General features: G+C 40.6%; 2 protein-coding genes across 2 annotated transcripts in view; both read left to right on the plus strand.

The window, feature by feature from the left end:
• Positions 1-1904: 1904 nt before the first annotated feature.
• On the plus strand, positions 1905-2701 carry LOC109487611 (zinc finger protein 678-like). Its single transcript, XM_019791616.1, has one exon. The coding sequence runs from the start codon at positions 2075-2077 to the stop codon at positions 2699-2701; it is 627 nt and encodes a 208-aa protein (XP_019647175.1). The 5' UTR covers positions 1905-2074.
• Positions 2702-8541: 5840 nt separating this feature from the next.
• Positions 8542-23214, plus strand: part of LOC109487612 (E3 ubiquitin-protein ligase SH3RF1-like) — an 85136-nt gene continuing 70463 nt past the window's right edge. Inside the window, exon 1 of the mRNA XM_019791617.1 lies at positions 8542-9261. Within this exon, the coding sequence (XP_019647176.1) occupies positions 8881-9261 (381 nt within the window). The 5' untranslated portion in view covers positions 8542-8880. The remainder of the gene's footprint in view (positions 9262-23214) is intronic.

Consider the following 23214-nt stretch of genomic DNA (forward strand, 5'->3'; position numbering starts at 1 on the left):
TGCCAAATGCTACGATCTGTAATCTCCAAGCAGATCCCTTTCGGTGGTGGCAAGACAGAATTGCACATAATCCGAAAATACTTACACATTAGCCGGTTGAAGACACCGGGGGAGGCGCTCTGTAGGAGAGAGGTAAAACCTGAGTACCTCGCCTCTTAGCCTAGTATAGTAAAGTAGAATGGGTTTTAATCAATAGGTCTCTTTTACTGTAAAGCTATTTTATGAATGTTAACCAGTAGGCACCTTGTCTTTTAACCTATATTTGTAGAATTGATTTTGATGAATTAGTAATAGTACCTTGTCTGTAAGGGCATAGACATGTGATGGATTCTAAGTATTACATAAGATTTGTATCATGCCCTAATTCAGCCAGATAAGGCTGCAACGGTATGTCTGAGCACGTGTTGCAAATAAACCAGTCATCATCATCATCATCAAGACAGAATCCATTAGCCAGAGAAGGTCGCCAGCCACCGACGGGTGGTGGGGGTAACGACAAAAATCTGCTTGGAGAGTAACGATTTGTGGGAACTCCGAAGGCCAGGTGGAGGCTACCATCCGCTGGTATTCTAAAGTAATCCTGTTCACACACGCGCGCTCCCCAAAACTATAAAAAAAAGTTATTTGGGAAGGTAAATAAACGGTCGTACAAAATAAGAAATCTGTGAAATGTACAGTACAAGAGCTTATCTCCCTAGCTCTACAATCTTCTCGAGAGAAATCTCTAGAAAAAGTTCACAAACTGTCACTAGAACCTGAACTCCGCGGAGAAACATGAAACACGAAACCCGCCTGTGCTTAGCCTCATTATGAGTCCCACCTCGGCGGAGCACATTCCGCTAACCCCGTACCCCCGTGTACCAGGCGTGTCGTGGTGTGGAAGAAAGTATCGAGGGTTTCTCGTGATCTTATGAAGAGCCTTTTTCGGTTCAGTTCATCGGGATCGCGTCCTATATACGAATCAGGTACGTACTAAGAGCTTGTCTAAGCAACAGTTATCGATGTGACTGAAGAACAACTCGTACAAGTTTGTTTTTACGTTCTCTGATCTGCCGCTTGTGAGAAGTAAAATTACGTCAAGTAACGGTTTCTTGTTTGAAAGCAATTATTACAAAGTTTCTGCCAGCAGCAACTTTAGTTTAGATTGTATCTGGCAACAACACTCGTAAGAAAATTGTAAAGGATTGTTTTGTTTTGTTGTACCGTTGTAAAAGACAATTTGCATCTCGCTTTTGTCTTAGAAAACGTTGACACCCAGGCGAGGGTCTGTAGGGGGTTACGCCACCTCGTAAATATTGGGAACTTACAGACGACAACAGAAATGCAAGTGTATTGTACGGATAGTACACGATTTATTTCTTTCAAATAAATCGACGGTTGATTTCGCAGACTAACGGAAATTTTGTGGTTAAATTCTGACGTTGTGTTGAGTTGGTTTTGGAAACCCCCAAATGTGCCTCTTGTAACGATCTTCCCGCCCAAACATCTGGTTTCTATCATGGAAGAAATTTTCCTAGTCGGGGGAGATTCATAAACTCTCGTATGTGGGTCGTTATTGAATGAGAGGGATTCGGGGGTTATTCACTAACTGATTGAGGGGATATTCATCAAACACAGGTTTTCTAATCTTTTGTTTTCTGTTTTATTACACAGGATTGAATGGAAGTTCTGCCTACCCTGCTGAAAGGGAAAACAGGATTCCACGGTCCAGTAGTGCTGAAAGGAAAAACAGGATTTCACAGTCCAGTAGTGCTGCAAGGAAAACAGGATTCCTCAGTCCAGTATTGCTGAAAGGGAAAACAGGACTGCATAATCCAGTAGTGCTGAAAGGAAAAACAGGATTCCACAGTCCAGTCTTGCTGAAAGAAAAAAAAACAGGATTCCACAGTCCAGTAGTGCTGAAAGGGAAAACTTTATTCCATAGTCCAGTAGTGCTGAAAGGAAAAAAACAGGATTCTGTAGTCCAATAGTGCTGAAATAAGGAAAAACAGGATTCCATATTACAGAAGTGCGTAGAGGGAAATAGTCTGAAGTCTCATAGTCATAGTGAGGAGGCAAATTCAGTTTTGTTACGATGGCAACAAAGAGTGGAGGTGCCAACAAAGCATCGAAAGCGGAATTTGCCAACAGGGTGGCTGCCACCAAAGCCTACAGGTGTGAGGAGTGCAGCAGGGAGTTTCGTTATCTATGTGCTCTGAAGAGACACATGCGGACTCACACAGGAGAGAAACCCTACAGGTGTGAGGAGTGCAGCATGCAGTTCGGTGAGATGGGAAATCTAAAAAGGCACATGCATACTCACACTGGAGAGAAACGCTACAAGTGTGAGGAGTGCAGCATGCAGTTCGGTGAGATGGGAAATCTAAAAAGGCACATGCATACTCACACTGGAGAGAAACGCTACAAGTGTGAGGAGTGCAGCAAGCAGTTCAGAGAGCTTGGTCATCTGAAAAAACACATGCTGACTCACACAGGGGAGAAACCCTACAAGTGTGAGGAATGCAGCAAGCAGTTCAGAGAGCTTGGTCATCTGAAAAACCACATGCTGACTCACACAGGGGAGAAACCCTACAGGTGTGAGGAGTGCAGCAAGCAGTTTAGTCGGCTGGATGACTTGAAAAGACACATGCGAACTCACCGGGAGAGAAACCCTACACGTGTGAGGAGTGCAGCAGGCAGTTTAGTGTGCAGTGTAATCTGAAGTCTCACATGAAAAGTCATACAGGGGAGAAGCCCTACAAGTGTGAGGAGTGCAGCAAGCAGTTTAGTCGGCTGCATGACTTGAAAAAACACATGCGGACTCACACGGGAGAGAAACCCTACACGTGTGAGGAGTGCAGCAGGCAGTTCAGTGATCGGCGTAATCTGAAGAAACACATGCGAACTCATTTGTGAGAACCCCTGTAGGTGTGACTGAGGACACGATGGTCAGATTTGGGCCCAAAAGTCCCACTCCGCTACTATGGAGATCGAATCCCCCGAACCCGCGAATCTTGTTCGATATGACGTCATTCGAATAGAGTGGGCGTTCGATCTGGGGTTACCCGCGGTCATTTACAGTAAAGCCGCTACAACCGGCTACTTCAAGCCCTTTTTACTTGGGAACCACGGAACAGGAAAAATCCACCTTTCCACAAATATGAACCGTTTTCAAAACATTACATCTATGCCGTGATTTTATTGTGGATATGTAACATGTAACGAAGCTACTGCCGTCATCGTGGGTGACCTTGAAGGTCAGAATTCATGTTGACGCTGTTATAAAATCCAGGTCCCCATATCCAAGTGGCACAGCATGCGTGCAAACATGGTATTTTAACCATTCCCAAAAATCGCTCAAATTACCTCATTGAGGGCTTGTTTGGAAGAGGAACGATTTCCGCAGATTTCTGTCTTAGGGATTTTTTAAATATGGCCGCGATTATGAATTATCGGTATTTAAAGTTAAAACACTGCGTTTTTAGCTCTTCTTTTGACTGTAAGTCGAGTTTTAGTTAAAAAATAAAAAATCCTAAGACAGAAAGTTTAAATTTACTGTAATATTTCTAAAAATCCAAAAATTTAACCTTATTTTTAATTTTCGGGGCCTCTTAAAATCAGTTGTTTGGTTCTCGTGAACCCTTTTTGAAATCCGAAATTGATCTCATTTGGAAGCAAATGTACACAAAGTGGAGCAAAGGCAGTGCAAGAATAACATTTGAGGTAAACAAAATCACTTATTACATTTTATTTTGACGAGTATTTACTCTCCAATTACTTTTGTTTATTTTCAAATTTTACCCGTTGCCCCCGGGCCGGCCCGGGACTCCCGCGCGGCCACGTTCGAACACGTTCTGTAACCCGATACCTCCCTAGTAATGCGACTTTTAGCCTAGCAACCGACCGCCGTGGGAGTATAAAACCTCATTGCATTGAAGTTTTCAGGATTAAGTTGTGAGTTACATGAAACCCAGCTTGCAAAGTCAGACAGGGAAGAAACTCTAACAGTGTGACTGTGAGGAGTGCAGCAAACTGTCATTGAAAAGAGACATGCAAAGTATAGTGTGGGTTATTTTAGGATACCTCAAATTAGGATACCTCAGAGAAGGCTTCTTCTACCACTTAATGACCTTAAGAGGGTGGAGTATGTAAACCCATACAGGAAAAAAAGAAATAAAGAAAGAGTTGAGGACATAATGTGGAAATGTACTTAAGATCCTGTTAACTCTCTGTATTGTGAAAAAGGAATCAAGTCGTTTCAGTATAACCCAGGTAGTAATTACGCTCTTGTTGTGTGTCAAAAACTGTATGTCAAGTTTGCTTTAGTATCTTAGCTTTAGTTTAGAATGTTTTGTTCCTTGAAAACATTGGACTGCATGTGGCACATCTGTTCTGTAGCACTCCACAGCATAACATTAACAACTTAACTCATATAGAAGATGCAAAGTACTGTATAATTACTATATCAACCTTTGAATAACCAGAGTTTGTATATTTAAAGTTCTTTTTGTCAAAGAGCAAAACAGTTATTTTGTAGACGGCTTACCTTCCCAGATTGGCATGTTTCTATTCTTTTGATCTAGATATTTTAGAAGCAATTTTATTTAGTGTACTTGTTGTTTCTTACTAATGGTATCCATAGGTGATGGAATTAATGCATGTAGTTGTAAGTAGATGGAGAAAGACTAGTGTTGTTACTGATAATCTACTGTATTTCATTTACATTTTGTAGCAATAGATCTAAAGGATACTTGTTATAGAGCCTAATATTTAATCTTGAGGTACATTTGTACGAGGTAGGTGCCTTTTCAAGCTTTGTTTACGCAGTATGTTGACATGTGTTTGTTCAAGCTGTTTTTGTTTGTTTCAAATAAATGTTCTGTTTTGTAACGATGTGCATTTGTCTATATCTTTTGTCTTGTCTGGTTGCAGACGTGACGAATATGAGCAAATGTTAAAACATCCTGATTTGAATCATAACTTTATTTCTGTTAGGATGTTTTAAATAGAAACTAGAATTCCGAGATCTCATACCTCCATGAAATATGATCTTGATATGTAAATGTAAATTTCTTCTTTAATTGTGCAAATGACCTGCATTAACATGATATATGCATCGTGATGTATGTTAACTTTTGATTAACTTACAGATGTCCCAAGTATGACATTCTCATCATTCACCATTACGATATCATAGAATTTTCGCATTAATTATGCAAGTTAGGTCATCATTTGCATAATTAGTATCTGTTGAAGTTCCGCCTGCCATAGGTTACATTACATTACATGTATGTAAGTAGTATAATGTAAAACACTGTAATTATAGAATTTCCTCATTAATTATGCAAATAAAGTCCTCATTTGCATAATTTGCATTTAATTATGTACATCTCTCTCTCAGCTACCTACACACCAAAAATAATGAAAATATGTTGTTCCTGTCTGGACTTATTGGCTTTTAAACATTTCGCCAGAAAGTGCCCTGCAGTTCCAGAACAAGCCGCTAGGGGGCCCAAACTCATATGACTTCTTCCCAAGCACGAGAGCTACCTTCCGTCAAAATTGACCCTAGCAATCATGACCCTAGCATGTCCAGATCGCGAGATATCAAAACCGGAATTTGCGCTCAAGTACCAAGGGAAGGCACTAGGGGGACCAAAATCTAATCATTTCTAATTTTCGTCACACCCTACCAACACACCAAGTATGAAACCAATCCATCCAGGCGTTCTTGAGTTATCTTGTTGACCAACAGACAGACGGACAGATAAACGCAACTGAAAATATAACCTCCATGACACATTTCATGGAGGTAATAAAGAAATTTGGAATACAGGTAGAGTTTTTATAAGATGATCATTTCGCCAAAACTTCTGTGCTTGGTCGATACATCTAGGCCAGAGGTTTCTGTCAGGAGGACAACAGCAGTCACTGGACTTTGTTAAAACGTCCTCTAGTGATGTGTGAAGGTACTTCAGCCAAATAAGTACACACGTGCACGGACAACATGACTTTGACCCCCAGGCCCCAACGCATGCTTACAAGTTACAGGGGAGAGCAAGAGTGAAACTAGCCATGCTCGATCCCCCAGCCTAGGCCGGAGCGAAAGCAACAATCAGCGAAATGTTTTTGCAACGTAGAAATAAACGTCCTCTGGTGGCTAAAGTAGCCCCTGCACTGCCCAAAAGGAAGAGACGCATTTTGAAGGTTGACGTCCGGGCCAAATTCTTGCACCTATGATAGGAGTTAGAACATTAACCTTCGATCGTAACCGACGATTGACATCGTTGGGTGTCAAAAACCTTGAACTTGAACCCCAGAAATAAAAAAAATGAGGTTTTGCTACTGTATCCCACATTTCAGATCGGTCCTTTTAGGGAAGGCAAACAACCATGGGATCGGTTTTCTGTAGCAGAGCCTCGTATATAACTTAGGCCACAGCAAGTTAATTTTATGGATGACATTCTCCGCAGACACCAAACCTGATGCGACGGGGCGAAAAAAAACAAAAACAAGGCGGGCCAAAAAACAAAAACAAGATTCCTACATTATCAAATTTTGAGATCATAAACCTTGTTAAACAAGATTTTTTTTTAATTCAGTGGCAACATCACATATATAAGAGCTAGCGAAATGCAATACTACAACAAAGTAAAAGTAAAAGACAAAACAATAAATCAGAGCAAGGACATTATACAGATGTATAATATCCTTGATCAAAGCCTTCTCTTGTCTTCTCTCTTCACATTTTTCTGTCATCCACGTTCCGGCATTGCGAGACATCTTAGCCCATTTTCGGCATGTTGACCAGTCCATTGTCAGAGGGTAACAAAATATATATATTTTTTCAAAATCAGGCGAAAATTAATGCGTGTGTCGATGCCATGCATGAAAATTACTTGCTGTGGCCTTTAATACTATAAGGGAACATTCGACACCGCCTGTGAAAGATACTAATGTTACAAACGACACTACAAAAAGAGCAGAGGTGCATGTGTTGTCCAGACTTCAGTCGTTCGGCTATACCCGAACACGTGGGCATATTTACATTGAATGTCTGCGGGCCCAAAACTCATGACCGCAGCATGTCCAGATCATGATATATATCAGAACAGGAAGTTCCGCTGCAGTACCATAACAAGTCGCCAGGGGGCCCGAAAATCTAATCATGATATCCAGAGAGATCTCCAAGCAGAGGTTTAGGCTTCGGCATATTTTGACGTGTTTTAGGTGCGTTTTATCGGTCTCCATTTTGTACTTAAAGTTTTTTTTCCCGTCAGCTAAACTTCTGGTGGTAAATGTATACTGCCTTGCAAACTTGATACTTGATACTTTGTGGGGTCGTGTGGCGTAGCGGCAGAGTGCGCGACTCGGAACTTAGAGTCCCGGGTTCGAGTCCTGACATGCCACCGATCTTGTGCCCTTGGGAAAGGCACTTTACACGGCTTTCTTCACTTAGCTCAGGTGTAAATGAGTATTGTCCTGTCATGTATTTGTCCCCTGTGTTGGTGGCGGCATTAATATAAGTTGAAAAAACTTGAGTGTGTCGTCACTACGTCTGGTGATTACATGTTGGAATAAAAAAAAAACAAAAAAACTTGATACTGTCTTACGTTACAGCCACTAAAAGATCGGCCAGGACGTCACGTAGTACTAATAGGCCCCAACTTTTTTTCGGATATAACGGTACCTTCTGATTGAGAGAGTCGTTAAAGTTCAACGCAACGACCATCGGTAATATTACCTGCTGGCTTATCATACGCACCAGACACCTGTATTAAAAAGTACATCGAGTTACTCTCCAAGCAGAGGTTTGGGTTTTGCTTTTTATTTTTGGTGGGAAATAAATTCAATGCAAAAGAGAAACCCCGATAAAAAAGCCTAAAAACACGCTAAAAACACCCCAAAACCCAAACCTCGAGTTACAGCAAGGACTTTGGTTACAGTCACAGAGTTAACAGCGAGAAAGGTAAAACGGCACACCTATGACGTAGAAAACCATCAAAAACTTTTTTGTGTTCAATAAAATTTTAATCGGCGACGGTAAACCAGAGCTGTAAACATAGTGATTATGAAGTAAAAAGTATGGCAACTTTTGAAAATTTGGATTATTAGCCATCTACGACCGAATCACTCAATAATGCTGTGTGCTCATCCGCATTGTTGATAAAATACTTCTTTATCAGTTTCTTTTGACGGAAATTCAAACGCGAGATCATAAACTCCAGAATTTCCGCTCGGTGGAAGCTTGTTAGAGCTGTTTTCCGCGAATCGTGTGAGGTTAGTATGGCGGGTGGTTGTAGATTTCACAAACATTGTGTCCATTTCCTACTTTCCAAGGCCCTCTAGCGACAACCCTGCACCTGATCAGTAGTATTCTTTGTTCATTTAACAATTTCTTCACGCAACGACCAATGTAAGTAATGTTAAAGAGAAAATATATTACTCTTAGCTCAATTCTTGGTTCTCTGTGGCATATTTTGGTGCTTTCTAGACTTTGTTCCGTTTGTTAACATCCAACGTGTTTGGACAATGATGTCATCCACTGGTAGACGGTAGGGTGCGGGGCCTTTCCCTGCCCGAAATAATTGAGTAAAGATGGCGGCAGTGTGTGGGACGTAAGGCCGTATTTACTGCCTTCTGGTGAACTTTGCACCGCTTTACGACTCCAGGCGCCTTATTAATCGCATTGTCGTTCACGGAAGTTACTTTCCACATCAGGAGAAAGAGTCACCGCAAGCCTGGCCGTGATCCCGGTCGGTCACGGGCCTCGAGAAGGGCCGACTGCGAGACCAAGGGTGCTACGTTCGCTTGTGTAGTGTGTTGTAGTAATCGCGAGAGAGGTAAGCCCGCACAGTTTGGGGGTAAAAATGGGATGATTCCGCGTCTTCAAGGGTCGGAATGATGGACGAGAAAGTTTTAGAGGACCTCTTGGAGTGCTCTGTGTGTCTGGGAAGGCTCACCACCAACAGTAAAGTGCTCCCGTGCCAGCACACGTTCTGTAAACGATGTCTCGAGCAGATCGTCCGGTCCAAGAACGAACTGAGGTGCCCCGAGTGTCGCATCCTAGTAACTTGCAGTGTTGACGAGTTACCGTCAAACATACTCCTGGTCAGACTTCTCGATGGAATCAAGGAGAGGAGAAGAACTGCCACGGCCTCGCAGGAGAGGTCGCCGAAGAGCTCGCACGGTGGCCAGGGAGGGAAGGGGGCTACGGGGGACGCAGGGGCGGCGGCACAAGCACAGAAGACCCCGGCTACGAGTCGAGGTTCACCCGTCAAGGTATGTCGCTAGGACAAAACGTCCAACTTTTTCTTCACAATTCTTTTGCTCGCGTGTGTAGCAGTGAAACTACAGCCACTTTACGATCTCTCTATTCCCCTTCCCATGCCTTATACATGTGAATAAAAACACACAGAAAAGGGCTGCCTACAGGGGATCCATTCATTTGTCCCAGAGCCCAGTTCATCAGAACGATAGAGCTGTGTTGTGGGGTCTTTTGTTGGCGCGCCCCCCTTGATCAAGATTTATGAATATGTGTGGGGACAAATGAATGGGCTCTGACTGATTTCCAGATGGGACTGCCCAGGCTTTGAAAACTGAGATGACTTGATGGTGCTGACTCATACCCTAAGTAGTAAGGTGGATGTTTGTCTTGACATCTCTGGCAAATATTAAGAACCCCCACCTCACACTAAGACTTGTTGGTGTGCGATCTTGGCATTGTGTCACAAAGTAGGTCAGTGGTATTTCCTGTGCTAAACTAGTGCTAAACCTCAACTTCCAAGAAGCGAGTTGAGAAACGACAAGTCAGGGTGGGAATGTTTGAAGAAAATGTGGGCTTGATGCAGGTATTGTCTGTGTAAACCCAGCCTGTGTAATGTTATATGGGTATCTCCACCCACTAGTAGAAATCACCAACTAGCCACAGAGGGGGTCAAGCCCCCTCCCAACAAGAATACAGCTTCTACCTACACCAACAATGGGTTCCACATGACTTGTGCATTCCTTTTTGTCTACCTAAGACCTGGGGACCCACCAAGTACCCTCCACACTCACGCATGGCTCTAAATTTAGCATTGGTGTAAGCTGAGCGTGAAATTTAGAGGCACAATACTACTAGTACTAGTACTGCTCCTTTCCACTTGGCTTCAGGACCAGTGGACACATACAAGAGGGCCTGCATGGGGGGGTCCCGACAACGCTCAATGCTAAATTTTGAGAGTCGGCTACGTATTACAGTAAATTCAGGAAGTTTTGTGATAAATTCCAGGTAGCTACAACGCAATACGTAGAATCAAAACGGCGAGTTACGCTCTACGCAAAATGTGCCAATTGCGCTCTACGTTGAATTAGACTTTAGAGCAGTCTGTCTACGCTCTACGTTGAATTAGAGCAGTCCGTCTAAGCTCTACGGAAAGCTTGGCCCCCATACAAGACACTGGCCCGAAAATGAGATCTTCAGACTTGCTTCCCAGTCATCCATGGTCAATACTGAGGATGTTTTGACTGGTCATTGACACCAAGCCTAGATACCACCCTGATAGTTTTTCATTTCCTCTCATAGCCTTTGAAGATTTTGATAACGCCCCAAGAGAGCCTTGACCAGACACGTAAGAACCTTGGAGCATATAAAGGAATACTAGTATCACATAAATCAGAATTGTCTTATGTTCCACAATTCAGGACAATCTTTTGGTGTCTGTCACTATGTAGGGCTTCACATGTTTGGGTTACCTTGAACTCTACGAGACAGTGTTTTGGGTTGGCCAGAAGTTACCACTTGCAGCTGATGAATACTTAGTACTCTACAACAAGCAATGTTTCTTTTTTTTTTCATGATCTTTGAATTCGAAAAATACAGAATATCCAGAATGTCATAGGTTACATATATGCATGTAGATTAGGCACTAAAAATATATTTATAATACAGGTAGTGTTTTTATAAATGTGATAGACGACTATAACATAGTATAAGATCAAAATGAAATTTGTGAGAGTATACATAATCTTGAGGTCTGTCTCTATGTCTCATGTTTTTGAGGCTTTTTTTCATAAATCTCTTTTCATACACACCTTTCTAATGTTTAATGTTTTTCTCACTTCCCCTTCCCAAAACCACACCTTACGTCTGCCCTGAGATCACCAGTATATACTATAAAATGATAGTACTATCATGAAAGTTCATCTGTGTTGGTAGTTACATGTTTAGAGTATAAAACTTTAGATCCGACCATACTGAGGAAGACCAGGGTGACTGGTCGAAAGCTCTAGGCGAGAGAATTTTTGTATTGGATCTAAAGTTTTAACTCTAAACATAAAATGATTGTGTTAATAGAATTATCACTCAGTAAAATCATTTGCTCTTATCTCTGGAGGTGATTTAGATTGTAGCATCAATAGATTTCAATTTTGACTGACTGTACTCCAAAAGTCTGCATCAGAGATGCCACCAATGAAAAACGAGAAGAATAGACTCTCCACTAACATATCTGTCATATCCATGGATGAAAAATGTGACAGCGCATGAATTATGTGCTGCTTGTGTGCCTATAATCCTCCAGTTAGGCTCAACCTGTAATTAAAGATCCTAATCTCTATTGGAAAAGGGTACTCCATTTCCTCATATAAGTAGGCCATCCAGTGCAGTTTTTACGGCTTGGAAACCCGATTTTTCAAGGCCAATATTTTAGCCATTTATCTACATACTGACTTGAAACCACACTATCCCAATGTATATTGACCCTCATGGAGTAAAAATTCTCAAATTTCTGACAGAAAATGGCCCTGGGCTGATTTTTAGGGTACTCATTTTGGGGCTTGTTTCTGCAGTTTTAAATGTATGCCCGAAGTATGAAATACTGATTCAGATGTGCTAATGTGAAGCAGTATGTGTCAATATCATAAAGATTGCCTTATTCAGAATATTTCCAGTTTTGCTGCCCTGAAATCGCATTGGATGCCTTTAAAGTTCGGACTTTGCAAGCATGTTTGAACCTTTTTATATTCATGAGAGAAGCTCAAACCGACCTGCAGGCCGCTTTTTATTGAGGTCATGAGGGATTCAGACAAAATATATAACAAAGATACAGTTTACATTATTTAAAGTCCTGATAAATCTATACATGTACAGTGACGCATGGTGCAAAATACATAGTGAGTTATGATGTACAGTAGGTATGCAATTTTTGGTAAACATTCAAATTTATCAATAAAATTGGGCATTGAATTAGTCAAAATGCGAATTTTAAAAGTATGGTACCATACTGAAATAAGAAGTCATAATTGACTTCTTACTTTTTGTGTTTTTTTGTTTGTTTTTTTGACTCTGTTCCCAAATGTTGTCCCAGTTTAAACCGGTCTGGCTGAACCGGTACCCGAACCCTACTCCCAAGTCATTACCATAGTGACTGCTGGGACACCATGTGATATATTACCCCAGAGAGAGTTACGCTATGTCTCATCTGTGCAACAGACACACATTTGGAACCCTTCCCTTCACTGTGCAGTAGACAGCCAGCCTGTCAGACACAACTAAGGCCACAGCAAGTAAATTTTATGGATGACATCCTCCGTAGACTCCAAATCTAATGCTAGCGGGCAAAAAAAAACAAGGCGAGCCAAAAAAAGCAAGGTTCCTACAATTCAAAATTTTGACTCAATCATTGTTCAAATGGTTTTGATTCAGTGAGAACATATACAGCCAGCATCACATATCACTGCATCAAAGTAAGGAACAAAACATTAAATCAGAGCCTTTTTTTATCTCCTTTCTTCATAGTTATCTGCCATCCACCTTCCGGCATGACAACAGACATCGTTGCCCATTTTCGGCATGTTGACCACTGTCAAAAGGCAACAAAATTTCTTGTTCAAAATCAGGCGAAAATTGATGTGCGCGTTGATGTCATCCATAAAAATTACTTGCTGTGGCCTAACATGAGAAGGATACTGTAAATACATTTCATTCATGCAAGGTTATAATTGTCTTTCGGAGGCAAAATTCAGGTATTTGCGATGTTGTTAGATTTTCTACATAGAAACAATTTTGTAGTACAATACTGGTAGTGATACGAAATGAGCAATGACTGTTTTTGTTTACATCATGTAGGTGTAAATTATTTGAAGGCATGTGCAAATTGTCGGTAGGAAAATCACTTAGAATTTTTGCCTGCCACTCCGCTGGGTGGCTGTGATGTCACGGTGATAGCTCGTTTTCGCTGTGGAGAGGTGCCCGCAAAATAAAAACCACCGCGAAAGTTTCTGCATTCACAGTCAGGGCTCGAAATACTGGGTGCATGTGCACCTTAAATTTGGAGCTGTGCACCCAGTTTTTGTTCTATGGGTGCACCAGTGCACCCAACTATTTTCTTAGGTTTAACATATGTAAAGATGTTAAATGTATTGCAGTTACAGCATCTAAGTGTCATAAAAATGACATAATCATTGTTATAATGATTGTTATAATGATAATTGTTTAATGCTTTTCTTGAATTATATTAGTTTTTGCTGACATTTTACTTATTTTATCTTATACAGTGCACCTAAAATATTTTTTGTGCACCCAATTTTTTTATGTTGGGTGCATAAACTTGTAATGTACCTATTCCCAAAATTGAATTTTGAGCCCTGACAGTACTACACATCTGTAAGCAGGAGGAACGTGTGTGTGTGGTCTTTCTACAAAGTCAGTGAGAAACAGTCCTCCACAGCCCCAGCTATAATACACCTGAACCTATCTCACCTTGCCTCTGGGCAGGCATTAGACACAATACACCACCTCATCTGCCAGTAAGGTCTGGAGCATGTGATAACACATCTGATAACGGCCTGGGTTCCACACCTCTCTCCTAACAGAGAGAGGATTAATTCCAGCACGTTGTTCAAAGGTTAGCTACCAAGGGCAGGGGACTGTGGGTCGATAGTGGATGATGTCATACAATTGCCCCATATATATATTTACTACATACCTAGGCCTAAGAAAAATAATGTTGTGTTTCTTGTTTCAGTCCTGAAACATTAGGGTCAGTAGGTAGGGATTATCTTTTTTTTTTCTTTCTTTTTTCTTGACAATCTCTACTAACTTATACAGTACAGTTTATCAAAGTAAAACTTGCATGAGTGCACTTCTATTTCCAATGTCAATGTTGAAAAACTGATTGTACAAGGTTTCATCACTCAGGTGTCAGATCAGGGAGCTAGAAATATATACTATGGTCGATCAGCTTGAAAAATTCATGACACTGCCTTGGTGGGGTCCACCCCCCCAAAAAAAGCCAAGGGTAGTTTTTTCAAGGGTCGTTCGGGGAAACGGGAAACACAACATTTTTTTCCTAGGCCCTATTGACACATTCGTAATGGTAGGAGGGTGGGAGGGGGACCAGTCAGATGCAAAATCCTATAAATGAATTGAGGAGGGCAGGGAAAAATAATATTTGATCAATCATAATCAAGTACATAGCGAAATGAACATCTTTTACACACTACAAGTTACAACAACATTGTTATCTTTACCTAAGTAAAGCATTTTACTTTGTGCTAAAACAAAATTTTAGTAATTTTAGACCCTGTTTCCACAGAAGACCTGTCTAGACCCCAACTTTCCAAGCGATTCTGGCTCTTCTCCAGAAAGAGAAAAGAAATCGACCCATATAGATTTGACCCTAGTCCTTCCTAAAACTGGCTTCCTCAGAAACCCCTTTTGGGTGGTCCCAGTTTAAACATAGCCTTAGTTTCCTCTACTCTTTTCGATTGCTTTTCCTTCATCCAATCACAAAGTCAGCAGAGAAGTACTTCTAGTTATACTGCAGCAGCTTTCAAAGATGCAATAGAGAGTCATTCATATATTATGAATGAAGGACTAAGAGATCAGTGCATAGGTGAGTGAAGTCTGCCCCTTCAGAAGTCCAGCGAACAGCTAGAATACGAAATTAGTTTGGAGACAAGCGTCAAGTACATCTCATAAACTTCACGTGCTTACAACTGTCAGCTACGGTAACTTGATACCGTTTGAAGTATGGTTTTTCCAATAGTTTGGTACTTGTGTAAGACTTGGTAACTTTATTGATAGTCTTAAGTAACCAGATTCTTTTCCGCTTCGTTTATATCTTACACTACTGCAAGGACAAGCCGTAGTGTCGAAATAGAGTAAAAGTTTAGCAGTGAGTTTCAAAACTTAACACAGTTAACAGTAATTGTAGATAGATCTCTGATTGCTAGGTATATTTTCCATTTGAAAAAGAAAAATAACGCACAAGTTTTGCGGGCCCAAATTGTGCCTGATTTTTTCCCACTAAAATTATGTTCACTTTTTATACACCCTTCAGTGGGATGTCTACTTGAATACCTCAAAAAATTCCTGAAGGTTTGGTTGAGTTTTCCTTATCACTTTAGTCACAGTCTACTTGAATACCTAAAAAAATTCCTGAAGGTTTGGTTGAGTTTTCCTTATCACTTTAGTCACAGTCAAAAAAGGCAGAAAAGCATATAAGCTTTAGGTCAGCCATGGTGCCACTTGTATTAGGTACTCCTCTCTATCAGAGGAAACATCTGCTGAACTTTCTCATGTCCCCCAGACAGGGATAATTTCGGCCATAACTGTTCAACATAACTGTATCTACAGGTGAGGTGTTGGCCTGGCTTTCACAAAGCTGTATACAACTTACAAGGTGACATTCATGCAGGCTTTTAGCTAGGATTGTGCAAGCCATCATCACCCAGGCCTCGAAACTAACTTCTTTCCCTCTTGTTCCAGCACTGTCCCGAAAATAATTTTCAATTGTCCCGAAGTGAGGATGAACTGTCCCAATGTTTTTTCCCTCTTGTCCCAGCACTGTCCCGAAAATAATTTTCAATTGTCCCGAAGTGAGGATGAACTGTCCCAATCTGTTTTTTCCCTCTTGTCCCAGCACTGTCCCGAAAATAATTTTCAATTGTCCCGAAGTGAGGATGAACTGTCCCAATCTGTTTTTCAGCTGGAAGTGAACTTGAAGTCAGCTTTTTTTAAGTTCTGACTTCCATGCACACACTACAATTGCAGAGTAAACAGGAAATTTTGGGGAGCTTTTTCCGAAGCGAAATAAAAGAAGGGCTGACCTTCTGATGTTGTTTATTTTTCTATTGCCCAAAAAATGTCCCAAATTGTCTTTTTAGTTGTCCCAATTTAAATTATAGTGGTCACTGGCCATCGGGACACTGTTTATTTCGAGCCCTGATCACCATGTTGTAGGTATGCTGAAAAGAGGGATTTTGAGCCCTGCTGTAGTAACAATCTCAGCGTGACTTGGCCCTCTACTATGTCTTGGAGATAACCAGTGAATGGGTCGAAGTTTAGAACAAAAGAGAACTATTTGTTCAAGTACTACAGGGACCCCTGCAGTTGGAGTCCTGAGGCTTCCATGTCTCCTGGTTTGTAAACCTGCTGATAACCAGTACACACCACTAATCTGAATATCACGCTTCTTTTCCCCTCATTTGTATCTCTAAGCTTGTCCAATGTCCAACAAGGTGGTCATGTGGTTAGGGCTGTTGACTCAGATTCGGAAGGTTGTGGGTTCGAATCCCGGGTAGGCCCTAGTGTTGTTGTGCCCTTTGGAACGGCATATTGGACCCTCTCTGGCCTATGGATACTGCCTGGCCAATTTGATACTGTTCTATGCCACCCTAGGATCTGCTTGGAGATTACTTTACACCCTTTTGCTCACTCGACTCAGGCAAAAATAAGTGTCTAGCTTCGGTTAGGGACGTCCTCTTGGATAGGATGTAAAATGCTCATGTTTGAAGCATGTTAAAGATCCATACTGGATGCCACCATAGTCCCCGACCCTCAGACATGAGGATGGGACTAGGTAAGGTAAGGTAAAGATCCTACCACACGTCCAAAAGGGGAAGGGATCCATACTGTCATCTTGAAAAGGTGATAACCACCTGTTATGTCAATCCTTCCACCAATGTGGTAAATCTTGATAAATAAATTAATAAATACCCAAACAGTATGAACGTGTACCTCACTACAACAGAAGCGGCCTTGACTGTGGGTCAGTTCATCAGCCATTTATCCAACAGGTGTTGAGAGGTTTATAGTGGCCCAGATAGGGTGGTGCGGTGTGGTAAGAGCCCTTTTGGCGACCGCAATCCTCACTAAACTGATTACAAGGACGGGTAGACGGCCTTCATTGCCAGTAAGGGGAAAATAACACCGGGAGATCTGGAATTGGTTGCCTGCAGTTCCAGAGAGTTGTGGAACTAATCGTTTGGAGAAGGATAATTGAAGTTTAGGTGGCAAGGTGGTCTTGTGGTTTGGGTTGTTGACTGGAACCTGAAGGTTCTGGGTTCGAATCCCTGGCAGGTCCCACTGTTGTGCTTTTGGAAAGGCTCTCTCGACTCTAGTTTTGGGTAGGGATTCTTAAAAAAAATGTAAAGCTAGCAACACTGACAAGTAAGAAGTCAACGTTGGAATTATCAAGTTCTTTTATAAATTTGGTGGTGCTTTCCAATTTTATGATTTTTTTTTTAATGATAAGGTCTAGGAAAAAAAATTGTGTTTCCTGTTTCACGACCAACCGTAGAATAACCTGCCGACCCAAGTCTTCTTTTTTTGTGGATCCCTGCAAGGGACATAAATATTTCAGGCTTTTTTCTAGCTTCATGATCTGACACCTGAGTGATGAAACATCGTACAATAAGTTTTCCAACATTGACATTGAAAATAGAAGTGTGCTCACGCAAGTTTTACTTTGTTAAACAGTCTTATATAAGTTGGATAAGAGATCGCCAAAGTTTTAAAAAAAAAGAAGAAAAAAAAGAAAATTTCTAGTAAATTTTCTACCTACCGACCCTAATTTTTTCAGGACTAAAATGGGAAAAACAACATTTTTTCCTAGGCCTTACTCCCCATTTTAATTCATAGGCATACCATAATCTATGGATGTGCTATGCCCTCATCTCCTTGTTTGAATGAAAACTCAAGTAATTGTCAGGGATATCAGCTCATATTACTATCTATCAAAAGCTAATCCGTGCTTTGGTTTGATGTTGTTCATTTGCATGCGTGCTTTAGGCTTTTGTCATTATGATTAAGTGTCGACATTCTCCGGTATCTACAATGAATTTCTGCTGTCAGCGGTGTTGCTAGGTTATATATCATATGGCACCGGTGGATAAAAATCACATTTATTAATGGCGTTAATTGTCTGTCCTACATTCTGGTGAGTATAGATCCTTCCCCTACCCGATGTAATGTTTTTAAGAAGATATTTTGGTTGGCTAGAAGCTGTGGTATGTATTCTTTGTAGGGCTACAAGGGTATATACTGTTAGCTTGCTAGTGCATGGCCAAATAGCAAAGCATGGTGTATTTTCGGTTGACATTTAGTTCAGTGGAGTAGGTGCAATTTTTTGGCTTCAAGTGTATTTGCTTTCTCAGTGATGAATGACTACAGCATAGAATGGATATATTGTGCATTACGTTACTTGTATGTTTGTAATTGAATAATTGATTAAGGTATCGGTGAATAAGGTATCGGCTGAAGGTATATTCTGTTGGTATTCAGTCATGAAACCCTTTAAACTTTCATGGCTTATTTTAATTTGTTGGCCCTCACATGCACCTTGTCTGGCTGCTACTCATTTGCATATGCAAATTTACTGGGGTATCTGAGTGTTAGAAAAACAAGTGGCTTTTCCCAGTTTGACTGCAAGGGTCAGAGATTAACTCCAGTAAAATTAATTATAGCAAACTAAAGCATTACAGCGGAGTGCGCTTAAATCTGCATGTTTGTAGCATGAGATCAGAATACGTAGTGCGAAGAAAGAACAGGAACAGGTTAATAGAAGTTAATAGATAAATACTACAAGTCTTAACACCAACGTTAGTGTCCTGTCCCCTGCGTAATGGTACGATAAAAAAAAAAGCGATATAAAACTGACAACTTTTATTGTAATAACTGACCACTTTTGAGGTTATGGCCTGATAACCGATGGGAAATGGAGCCTTCTGATTGGTCAACGTCTTCTGGCTTTATGATAATATTTGATATCTCACAGCTGAACCGATGCCAGCTAGACATCCAAAACTAAGCATGTGTGCGTAGCGGCTGCTCAGTTTGCTCACTTAAAGACTGAAAGGGCCGGGGAGACAATGGATAGTCATTCTCTCCTCAGTACATCTGTCCTCATCCAAAATGCATGCAGCCTATCAGCACACATCAGTGAGGTGGGCCATCTCTCCCAGGCCATTACGTAGGGCACAGTTGTTATCTATCATTCTGCTCCAGCGACTGGGAATGCAGGGATCAAAATACTTTTTTTTTTTCGCATACCTGCACTGGTGCAGGTGACATAGAAAATTACCTGCACCAGACAAGTTTTCACACAGAATGTAGGAATCATGTCTTTCACACTAAGAACTCTAGTCTAATGCCTCTTTGTTCTTTGCCTGTTCTCATATACATGTATTACACACCTACATTATAGGGTTATATATCAGACTTATTAACTATCCACCCTTGGGACTTGGTACCATTTATCAAATCAGGATAGGAAAGATTTATGTATTTCTTGTCTAGGATGACTAGTGTTTCTACCCCTGTATCCAATAGACATATACAGCTTCAAAGCCCTAGCATGGTCTGTAATGTATAAAACATGTATCCAGCTGTATGGGGTATTTGCCATGTACATAATGGACCAAATCAGCCCATAATCCCCACTGACCCCAAGGTTTGCCCTTTTTAGACCATTATGGGACAGACCATGAATGATTGGGGGGGGGGGGGAGGAAACCATTGGGGATGATGCAAAAATGATAATGACAGGTGGTCGAAAATGTATGAAGTTTCTATTAAATTGTAACAGCTGTGTATGCAAGGGTGTCTTAATTTTCTTGCACAGAGTTGTCTCCTTTTCATATTGACCAAGGAAGTTGTTTACTGTTTATTTTTTTAACACCCCCATTTTAAGATCAGTCATGGTATCTCCCTTACTAGTGTGCTGTTTCCCATCTACAGGGGTATAGTAATGGAAAATCATGAAAAATTACCTCTAATTTTCAGGCCTGGGAGATTACAGATTTTATCAGAGGTCTCACAGGTCATGGAAATATGACGAGATATGAAGAAGAGTAATGAAATAATGTAATTCAGAGGTTTTTGTTTCATTCCATTTTCGCTCTTGCGACTGGAAAAAATACACTGGATTTAGTCACTTTTATTACTTGGCTGTCACATGGATCTTCATAAAGAGATCATATATTTTTCAATAAAACTTGGTGTTTCAATCTTTACCTGTATGTTAGGTAACTTTTTAAAGCATTATATTTGTACCTATTCATGGAAGGTTTCAAACTTTCTGCCGTAAATTTTAGCCCTTTTTTTACTAGATAACTTGTGTTCCATCAAGGACATTATATAGGATGTCCTTGGTTCAATGACTACTTGCTTTATTTTTTCCCCAGTATTGCGTGAAAGATAAGATGTTCTCCTAGTCCTAAAATCTGTGCAGTACTCTCATGTCCCTAATAAACATACCCCCCGGAATAAACATACCCCCCGGACAAATCGTCAAAGTCTAATAAACATACCCTCCGGAATAAACGTACCCCCCGGAAAATGACCAAATTGACAGGTGAACTGTGTGTCTTTGATACTAAAATGTGCTCTTTATTTCAATACCAATATATTGGCAAATCTTTCACTGTTACATTTAATTAGTGAGTATATATCACTTTAATTAATGAGTATATATATATTGTACTTGTTTTGGGGAAATACAAAATCCGTAGGAGAAGCTATTGCATTTTACACTTCTGAAATGCTATGCCTTCTCCTGCAACTTGAATTGAAAATCTGACTAACTTAGAAAATCAAGCCCAATTAAGTACAAATATAGGGGTTTAATGAGTATATCTACAACAAAATCCATTTCAGCATAATAATTATTTGGTATGGTACATTGTCTAGTCTGGTCAAAGTCTGGATTCTGAAGAAGAAAAACTTCTGAAGAAAAAAACTTTTGAAGAAAAAAAAATATTATTCAGCATAAAATTTTGATTGGTTTTCGTCTCATTGTTTTTTTAAAAATCGATAATGTGATTGTATCAATTTTAACGCCCTAAAATTAGCTAAATCGGCGCTTTTACGGTGATTGCGCAATATGGGTGCCCTATGACCTTTGACTTTTTACGGGTCATGCTGCTCAGGCGCTAGGCGCCCTCCCCACGTCGGCCGTCCGTCTTGTGGGCAAATTTCTACTTTTTTAGGGGTTTCAGGACCTAAAAACTAACACCAGAGGGAAAATAAACCACATAGGTTTTTTTCATGGTAAATATCGCTAAACTGGACCAAGCATTTTTCTGCCGCGTTGCCGATTTTAAGGACTTGCGGCCGCCATGTGCTAAATACGTCGATTAGCTACTCGCCTTCCCCTTCGGTTTTGTGGGCAAATTTTTGCTTTTTCAGACGTTTTGGGACTTAAAAATGGACAGCAGGCGAAAAATAAATAATATACATTATATTCATGGGAAATGCCGCTATCATCGATCAAATATTTATCTGTGACGTGTTGCCGAATTTTGCGGCCGCCGGCCACTTGCTGATGGTGCGGTACGTACGGACAATTTTTTCCCCAAAAATTAATAAACGTACCGTCCCTAATAAGAATGTACCGGGTGGACGTTCGGGCCGAAAAAAATAAACGTACCGGTACGTTTAATCGGGACACCAGAGTAATTTGTGTCAAACACACACAGCCTCATTCCAATACATTTTATCGCCACGTAGTTGGGAAAATTTATTGGCCGTAACAATTGTTAATGTCTGCCACCATTACACGCTTTTTTATGAAGGTGACAAAGTGATGAGCTTTAAGTTGCGGCAGAATCAATTACCGAGGAATAAAATGTAATTCTCAACCAGGAACTTTTATACCCCATGTTTTAACGACTCTCAATGCAGGAGAAAATATAAAAACCCCTAAAGTTAGCTGTTTCATGTTTGGCTTGTTCTCCTATATTGCAGATGTTGCGAATGGAATTTGATTGTCACAAGAGTTAGTGTTGCTACGATTTGTGTCGCTGATTTCTTTGCTAGGCAGTTCCCCTGACTAAGTTAATACCCTAGAGGCAGTTAAACCTTAGCTCTCGTCTTATCTTCTCCCCACACCTGCCTGGTACATAATGGATTTCCATTGTTGGCCAGGCCTGGTAGATTGGGAGTGAACACCGGAATGACTCCGTGTAATCTAGGCTGGCTACGGCTTTCATTCCCCCAGTATTGCACATGCAGGTTGTGTTCCTTTAGACCTCGCGTGAGACAAAATGCAATATCGAGGAGGATTATGGAAGTGGAAACAGCATATATATATATGGATGGTTGAAGTTTTTGAAAGTGCCAAACTTTGGTATGGTTTATAGGTTTAGCCAAATATGTGGGTAGTGCTACCCTCATGTGTTGGAAATTCTGTTGATTTTAACAATTTCTGCAATGAAAGCCTAAGTCCACACCAATTTAATTTCTTGGTTAGCGGATTTTTTTAGAAAAATTATGGAGCGGGCGGGCGAAAAAAATAAAAATAGTAAAAACAGGCCTAGGCATCCCATTATGGCCCAAAATGGTACGACAGGAGCCATGAAGTCAACACACCAGGCTGGTTCAAAATTTAAACAATGAATTTTGAACTTTTAATGATACCACTGCATTGAAAGATGGAATAACTGTAACAACTAGGAAGAAAAGGACTGTTTTCAACTGTTCAGTGCAAAATATGAGCATTTTGCAGTTGATTCTGAATTTTTATTCTTTTTTGCAAATCAGAAAAAAAATGAAGCGGGCGAATCCGTTAACCAAGAAATTAAATTGGTGTGGCCCAAGTAGATTTTAAATGTCAGTGGCTAGCTTTTCATCCAATACTCCACTGACAACAGAGCAGCACGGAATCATATGTTTTGTTTTGTTTTGTTTTGTTTTGTTGGATAATAGGGCTCTGTCTTTTCATAATGTTGGGAGATGTCAAAAAGGCAAAAAAAAGGATGAACACTTTTGAAAGGTTACTTGTATGCATTCTTTGATTGTAATGAATACACAGCCGAACTTGATAAAATGAGAACACGGTTATCTAAAAAATCTGCATAAAAATTACAGGAACAAAAACAAGTATAGACTTTCCCTATCAACTAATTTCTCTTTATGTTTCTATATGGAAGAAATTTGATTGATTTTGCTAAGCCAATGAGTATTGCCAG

Source organism: Branchiostoma belcheri, unplaced genomic scaffold, assembly GCF_001625305.1.
Source record: "Branchiostoma belcheri isolate BF01 breed outbred unplaced genomic scaffold, Haploidv18h27 scaffold9, whole genome shotgun sequence".
Lineage (NCBI taxonomy): Eukaryota > Metazoa > Chordata > Leptocardii > Amphioxiformes > Branchiostomatidae > Branchiostoma > Branchiostoma belcheri.